The sequence below is a fragment of the Fulmarus glacialis genome, unplaced genomic scaffold, assembly GCF_000690835.1.
Source record: "Fulmarus glacialis isolate BGI_N327 unplaced genomic scaffold, ASM69083v1 scaffold23670, whole genome shotgun sequence".
Lineage (NCBI taxonomy): Eukaryota > Metazoa > Chordata > Aves > Procellariiformes > Procellariidae > Fulmarus > Fulmarus glacialis.
In genome coordinates this window covers 1,137-9,021 of record NW_009187451.1, presented here as the reverse complement: position 1 = coordinate 9,021, position 7,885 = coordinate 1,137, and the positions used below count along the sequence as shown (strand labels likewise).

The 7,885-nt window shown below is 44.5% G+C and overlaps 1 protein-coding gene across 1 annotated transcript in view; it reads left to right on the top strand.

The window, feature by feature from the left end:
• Positions 1-4,257, top strand: part of ABCF2 (ATP-binding cassette, sub-family F (GCN20), member 2) — a gene marked incomplete at its 5' end in the record, with an annotated part of 8,056 nt that extends 3,799 nt beyond the window's left edge. Inside the window, 6 exons of the mRNA XM_009575191.1 lie at positions 473-562; positions 797-907; positions 1,168-1,230; positions 1,702-1,830; positions 2,675-2,878; positions 3,659-4,257. Coding sequence (XP_009573486.1) covers positions 473-562; positions 797-907; positions 1,168-1,230; positions 1,702-1,830; positions 2,675-2,878; positions 3,659-3,796 — 735 coding nt within the window. The remainder of the gene's footprint in view (positions 1-472; positions 563-796; positions 908-1,167; positions 1,231-1,701; positions 1,831-2,674; positions 2,879-3,658) is intronic.
• Positions 4,258-7,885: the final 3,628 nt, after the last annotated feature.

Here is a 7,885-nt window from a genome sequence, read left to right as displayed (position 1 = left end):
GAATGGCTGACACAGCTGGGAGCAAGAATGGTATACCCTTCCTGATGCCAAGGATGAGTGTACTGAAGATAGGGTAATGCTGAAGAGTGGAAAGAGGAGGAGGAATTTTCTAGGGGAGAAAAGGGGATTTGTCATATCAATAAGGCTATTTTGCAGACACAGAAATCAGAAATGAATGTCTAAGATTTGGAGAAGGTGGGGGGGATGCTCGGAGCAACTTCTACTTGTTTGAAGAGTATAAGCCCACATTTGCTTCAAGGGGAAAGAAATAGGGACTCATTAGCCTGCAGATGAGCTTGCAAGCAACTGATCAGAATAAATCTGTGAGTGAGTTGCTAGAGGGGCTCACAAAAAGTCGCAGTCTGGTGCCTTGGTCTACAGATGATATTTGTAGTGAGGCATGGTTATACCAGAATAACTGGGTTGTCTTGTGCTCCAGGGTATCTAACAAGTGGATATTCTGTGTTAACAGACTTTGTCATTCTATTTCCCACCCTGTGGGAAAATCCCCCCTCCTGTCATCATGGTGCAGAATGTCAGCTTCAAATACACCAAGGATGGGGTGAGTATGGGGAGTGTGCGTGGGTTGTGTGAGATTACTTGTATCCCTGCCTTGTCTGGGGGTGAGGCTTTTGGCTAAGCTTTCTGATCAGGCTGCAGCGTATGACTAGTGGATCAAACTTCTTAGCAGTGTTAATGCTGAGTCTTCTGAGGACAGAGCATTACAGGTGCAGCATGGAGGTTCTGGGTAGTAGTGGAAAGGCATAATACGTGTCATGATTTTTGTGATTTGCAGCCATGGATCTATAATAACCTGGAGTTTGGGATTGACCTGGATACCCGTGTAGCTCTTGTTGGACCTAATGGAGCCGGAAAGTCAACACTGCTGAAACTGCTCACAGGAGAGGTATGTTCCCTACATTGTCTACCCTGTTCTGGATCTTTATTCTTGGGGTAGTCCTCAGTGAAGCTGCACTTAATTGCCAGAGCACCCTGATCAGGCCTTGGAAATCCTAAGGTCTTGCTGCAGTGTAGGGCTTTTTCCTTTCATGTTGTCTGTTCAGGCTGCCTCCTCTGTGCCAGAGCAGAGATTGCTGGATTCTGTATTTCTGGTATACGGCAGAAGGAAGGATTTCCTGGTGAAATGCTTTTATCTTCCCTTTCTAGCTGCTGCCCACAGATGGGATGATTCGCAAGCACTCGCATGTGAAGATCGGTAGATACCACCAGGTACTCCCTACAGCAGCCACCAAGGATGTGAAATGCTGAGGAAAGGAAAAAGCTGTCAGGAATGAGGAATCTTGCCCCTTTATTTCTGCTTCTAAGGCCCCTCCCTGCTGCCTTCTGTGCCTGGAGATGGGGGAAAGAACTGTTCCGTTGGCTGAATGGGCTCTAGCAAATGTTCTTACCCTGAAAAGAGGCTTGCTGTGGTCCTTTGTGTTTAGCCTCTCACCTTTTATGGGCGAGGTGGTTGCCTTGTGCTTGGTGGTGGACAAGCCTGCTATTCTGAAGCAGCACTCCTGCTCCTGAAACGGAGACTCCTTCCATAACAGTTCAGCACAGTGGCTATACTGTGCCTGGGGTTATTGGCTCTTGCGTTCTGCTGCTCAGCTGGTACCAGAGGGTTATAAGGGGGGAAGTACTTTTGGCCATGAAGTGGGTGGCCTGCACAGCCTGAAGCTGACTTTTCTTCTCTGTCAGCACTTGCAAGAGCAGTTGGACTTAGACCTCTCACCCCTGGAGTACATGCTGAAATGCTACCCAGAGATCAAGGAGAAGGAGGAGATGAGAAAAATCATTGGCAGATATGGTCTGACGGGGAAGCAGCAGGTGAGTATGAGCTGTTGAGGTTTGCTTTTTGCTCATTAGGGAAGTAGAGCTGCTGCATTTTCTGTTGCTCTACTGATGTCTGACAGTGTGATGCAGTATGCAGCATGGCACACCACAGCATCAAAATGCTTTTTCCATCTCTGCCTTTGAAATTGGAGAAAAAAATAACTCATGGCTTATAGGAACTTTCTTTGCATTGCAGCAATATGTGGGTTGGAATGGGTGACCTCCTTAGAATCTGGGTGAAGAGAAGACAAGTTGTGGAATAGTGCTAGACTCTAGCATATTTCAATTGTAACTTGAACTAGTTTGCTTATCTCTTATTTCTGAGATGAATACCAGGCAGAAATGCTAGAACACATTCTCAAATGGGAGTGGGGATCACTTGGTGCAAACAAGAGGGTAGGATCACCAGTGGTTCTCTAAGTCTAAATTTGACGTGCTCCTGCACATCATACGTCACACATATGACAGGAGTTGTCCTCATCACTGCAGTTCAATGTTGATTTTTACATTGTTCTTCCCCATTTGTCACTCCAGAAGTTGAGAGTAGTTTTCTGGTTGTGTCAGGATGCAATGAACGCTAGTCAGACCTCAATTAACTATCCTTTGGAACCTTTAACACCAGCTGGGTCTCGCTATGGACACTCCTTCTTCAGAAGCCCCTGGAATTCCCTTGTTCTGCTGGTGAGAGAAGCTTAGTCTAGGTATAAGACTGACTAAACTTTGTCCTCTTGTGTCATGTAGCTGCTGGAAACACAGGGTGAGATCTGAGCATTTTGTGGTCAGGGTGGCAGTCTGTAAGTTTCCCTGCAGAGCTGTGAACAGTGTCTGTGTTTGTCAGGTGAGCCCCATTAGGAACCTCTCTGATGGGCAGAAGTGCCGTGTGTGCTTTGCGTGGCTGGCCTGGCAGAATCCTCACATGCTTTTCCTGGATGAGCCCACCAACCACTTGGACATAGAAACAATAGATGCTCTGGCAGATGCTGTCAATGAATTTGAAGGAGGAATGATGCTCGTCAGCCATGACTTCAGACTCATCCAGCAGGTAAGAAAAGCAGTGAATTTTGTCAGAGCACCTTTCTAACACTTCAAGGAATTAAAACAAGGTGTTTTCAACTGACTGGCTCTTACTCATCCCAAAAAGATGTGTGAGTGAAAAAAAATCACTGGACACAATTTCCCTTGCCATGTTCAGTGAAACAATTACTGAGCTAGCCTAGAAAAACATTAAGTATTTGAAAGAAAAAAAAAAAAGAAAAAACCCCCAAACCCCAAAACCCTAGAAGTGAAGAATAAGTTCAAAGGAAATCATGACACACTGTGGAGGCCTTAACTAGATTTTTTAAAATGATATTGGAGTAGTTCTAGCACAGTTTTTTATGACTCAGTTTGCACAGGCGAAGGAAATTGCACCATGTACACACAAATGTCAAGTGCTGATTTATCAGCTGTAGCTTTGTCTGCAAGTTCAGGTACAATTTTATTTTTCAGTGCATTATATCTGAGTAGTTCAGGTCAAAACCTACTTTCTTCAATTCCCAATTTAGCGGGAAAGGCTTTCCTTCTTAGTCCATGTACAAAAAAAGAAATGTTGACTGGGCAATAATTTTTAGTTCTAAAATCTTGTATAAATTATGCAGAAAACACCAGGTAAGATATTTCACTGCAGATGTTTTCCTTTGGTAGTTGAAGTGTGAAAGTTACTAAACTCTTTTCTTACCAGACTTCAGAGGGTAGATTTCGGTTAATTTTTTATAATATTGGTGAAATTATAAAATGCTGTACTGTAAACCTCTCCTCCTGCTCCTTGTGTGCTTGCTTTCAGGTTGCGCAGGAGATCTGGGTCTGTGAGAAGCAGACAATCACAAAGTGGCAAGGCGACATCCTCGCCTACAAGGAACATCTCAAGTCAAAGCTGGTGGATGAGGATCCGCAGCTCACCAAAAAGACCCACAACGTGTGAGCTCTAGAGCAGTCGGAGACTGACAGTGGCCAATGTGACTCGCCCATCTGCTGACTGGAATGGGACTCTGCTGCTATCGCTGTGGCTGTGTTCTAGGATTGCTGCAATACTGCTTCCCCTTGACTTGCCTTGCACCTCTGTATCTGGACAGATCTCTTCTCTCCTGATCTGGCTACGTTTGGGCAACCATTTCCACGTTTAGATGATGTCCCATCTGACCCAGGCCTTGGAATCTAATGGTCTGGGGTCATGGCAGTGGCAGTTAGGGTGTCTGAGCTGCAGTATACAGAAGTGGAGACCCCAGCCCAGCTTCTCCCGCCTCTTCTTTCCCAATTTCTGCTTCAGTTTAGATACTTCACTTCAAACTCCTCTGGCCTTGGTTTGTTTTTAACTATTATTTAACAGTGTAATAAACAGATCTGCCTGAGAATCCATCAGTCAATAAAGAGGGAAGAACAGTCTTGTCTTGTTTTGTGAGCAGTAGTAGTTATTGGGGCATACTGGGGCAAATCAGCTACTGCTGAGCTTTGAGTAAGGATGCAGAGCCCTTTCTTCTGGGGTGAAGGTTCAGTTCTTCAGTACTACCAAAGTTATGACCCGAACCTGTGGGATACATGAAGTGTTGAGTACTGAGCTCTGGAGGTACAGAGCAGTGAGTAGGATCCTCACAGCCGGGAAACCTCCGCTAATCCACAGAGTGAACGCTGGGTTTTCCAGTTAGTGACAGAAGGGGGAGCAAGCCATGCATGCTTCTTTTGGTGTTGACAGATATGACTTGAAAGGGTTCTGAAGATTGGAAGTTAGAGACAGAATGTAGATCTATAAGATGCCAGCGTGCGTTCTCTACAACAGAGTGACTTAGGTGTATGCTTTTTCCTTCACCTTGAATTTTATGGGTCTAATAATGAGACTCAATAATTTAGGATTTTTGGACTATGAATTAGTTATTTGTTCCTTGCAGGTTTAACTAAACAAGACTAATCAACTAAAGTTAGTTTAACTTTCATTTTTGTTCTTAACAAATTTTTAGAAAAGCTTATGTTTAAACCTCACCCTGTGCCACAGAAGCTTGAATAAAATACATTTTTCATGTATTTTTAAAACAACTAAAAGGTACTGAAGAAAAAGGTAGCAAATCAAACCAAATAGCTTCTTAGGATCATGAGTTACCATTTTAATTACTTCTGACACATCAGAGTGGCTGCACTGGTCATGTGAAAGGTTCATGTAGCCCAATAACCTGCTCCAACAGTACATGTTGACAGGCAAATTGGAGAATAGGACAAACATGTAGTAGTTGTACTCTTTGGAGTACTTTCTCAGATGCTGACTGTGGCTCTGACTTTTTGAGTAGAGTATTTCCTTGTTTTTTTCCAGAGGGACCATCCAAGTTGTGACTGCTGCTATAGAAGCACTGCGTATCATCCATAGGTCAAATGGATGGACAAATGGGAGCTGCTTCCAGTAGACAGTGAAGAACATTCAGGTTTTTCAGTGGTTTTAGCAATGATCTGAGAGTAAAAAAAAAAAGAAGTCTTTTCTGAGAAAACAATGCAGATTAGTATAAATGCCGTTCAAGTTAGTTCTGCAGAAAAGCCTAGATTGCATTGAAAAGTCACTTAAATGAATATCTCACAGTGTAGTACTCAGAAGTTAACAGACAGACAGTGACGGAGTAAAAGCAACCCACAGATAAGTAATTAGTGTAAAGGCTGACTGGTGTCACAAAAGCGAAACAAGAATAGATGAATGCATGTCTTTGTTCGTTCTGCTCTCTAGGTTTTAAAAAGATGGTGAGTTGGAAAGGGTTGCAAAGTAGCTGTGAGAATGGTGAGGTCAAGAAGTCCTGCCTGAGGCTAGAGCTGTTCATTCTGCTCTTCCTTACTCTTAGCAAAGATTTGGCAACAGCTCCTGCCACTACATTTCAGATCTGTGTAGTTGAGAGCCATGGTGGCAATAATAAACGCAGGGTATAATCATAGACTGAGTTCTTTGGGAATGGTAAATCCTGAGAAGGGCACGGGAACATGGGGATGACAGCCAGCATGATGGACAGTAGCTGGAGAATTCTTGTAGCTGATGTAGCAAAGAGGAGAGCTGTGTTAACTGTCTGCTGCTGCGAAATGAGAAGAACTTCTTGGTTGCAGACAGGTCTCTGATTTGTAAAATGGAATATATATACATGCTTTATCAGTCTGGTATTTCAGCCTTGATTTAAACCTGTTCTGTGATGACAGTTTGTTAGACTGCACTGAAGCAGCTGTGGCAGGCGTATGTCCTGGAGCACCGATTTCTGTGAGAGAGACAACCACTAGCTGGGGCACTGGCATTTTGAACCGTTTCAGCTAGGGCTTTTCTGGTCATGCACAAAAGCAAAACTATATCTAGATAAATTATGATAATTGTTCCTTAGTTGCTAGGATGGTCATTCCTGTAAAAGAAGTGGCCTAAAGCCTCTCTACCATTACTCTTGCTTGTAGTCTAAAAGTGAGGTTGGCTCTAGCAGCTACAGCCAGAAGCGGCAGATACTACATCAAGTGCAGCGTTGTGGGATTCCCTTGTCTTTGTGTTGTGAGTCGATCCATACGCTACAAAAATAGCACAAGGATGAGTCAAGCCCAGCACACAGCTTCCAGAATGGACAGCCTCTAGCCCATGCAATCTAGGGAGGCAGATGGTAATTCCCCAAATCTGGGAGTTCACATTTGACTGTTCTGCTCAGTGGATGAGCCTCCACCCTTGCTATATAATGGCTCCCTGTGCTTAATGCCGAGTGACCAGTCACTGCTCCTTGTCCACCAAAGGGCTTCCTTCTAACTAAACATTTTGTCAGAAAAACAAGCTGTGTGTGTATAACTGCCAGTGCCAGACACAGTTGCAGCTGTGGAGAGATACAATGGCTAATAGCTCCTGTAGCATGAAAGAGCCTTTGTGTGCTATGACTGGTGGAAAAGCTAAAACAGTTCCAGTCGCAGTGAACGGTCTCCCCCAACACAAAGATCTCAGCTATTTACTGCTCTGTAAATCAGCAGGTGGGTGGAATGTACATCAGAGGGGGAAGCCCTGTGCTGTTCCTTATCGATGCATGGCCTCTTACAAAAGAGAAGATGTTGCCTGCTCCTTACTCACAGAATATGCCACTCTCATTCCCAGAAGGATCCCACTACCCTGTATCTTCAATGCCCAACCCGTTCCCCTTCACAAATGTGCTGAGGTGACCATTCCTGTCCCACCTGATCACTAATGTTTCAGTTCTTGGGTGTAAGAAGCCCTTCTGTGATACTTAGACCCCGTTGGTCACTGTGATGTTTATTTGCACCAGGGGTGGGTCATCGGGTGCCTCCCCATGAGGACAGGCCTAGAATAAAACTAAATTCAGTGAAAAGCTATTGGCTGTACAAGCACTGGCAGACTGACTGATGAGTAGGTCTCTCAAACTCAGTCCTTGGAAGATGTGATTTTCTAAGGATACGCCAGTATCATGTGTGCCCCTAAGCAGGAGACAGTGTGTCTGATACACAGAGATACCAGCGTCCCCTCCCTGAAAGGTACATACTAATATTAACTTTCTATGAAATATCTGTTGTGTTGCCTGCTGAGAGAAGGGCTTCCTTTTCTATCTGAAGGACAGAAAACTTTTTCTATTTTGTTCACTTCTCTACTGTGTGGCTGCACATTTTTTTCCCGGCTTAGCTTAATTCCTGCATCATAATTACCATCACTAGTGTGATCGCTGGTTTCAAGATAGATCGAATACGTACTGAGGGTGTTAGCACTGCCCTCCCACCACCTCCCTTCTGTCCTTTAGGCCCTGTTGCGTGCAGCAGGCAGGACTCCCAAGAGCAGGCTAGCAGAGATAGCGGGAGGAACATGGCTGTTGGGATGTTTATAATGCTATCATTCAGTCACTAGACCAATGTTCCCTGCAGTTACTGAGTCTCCACTGACTGCAACATCTGTTCCATAGCACGGAAGTGGTTCCACACATTTGATTCCGGAAGCAATACCTTGAGTACCCCGATTTACACCCTTCCACCAAAGCAGGAACCCTCCTTTCACCAAAACGCTGGCTGGACTAGGGAATAGCTC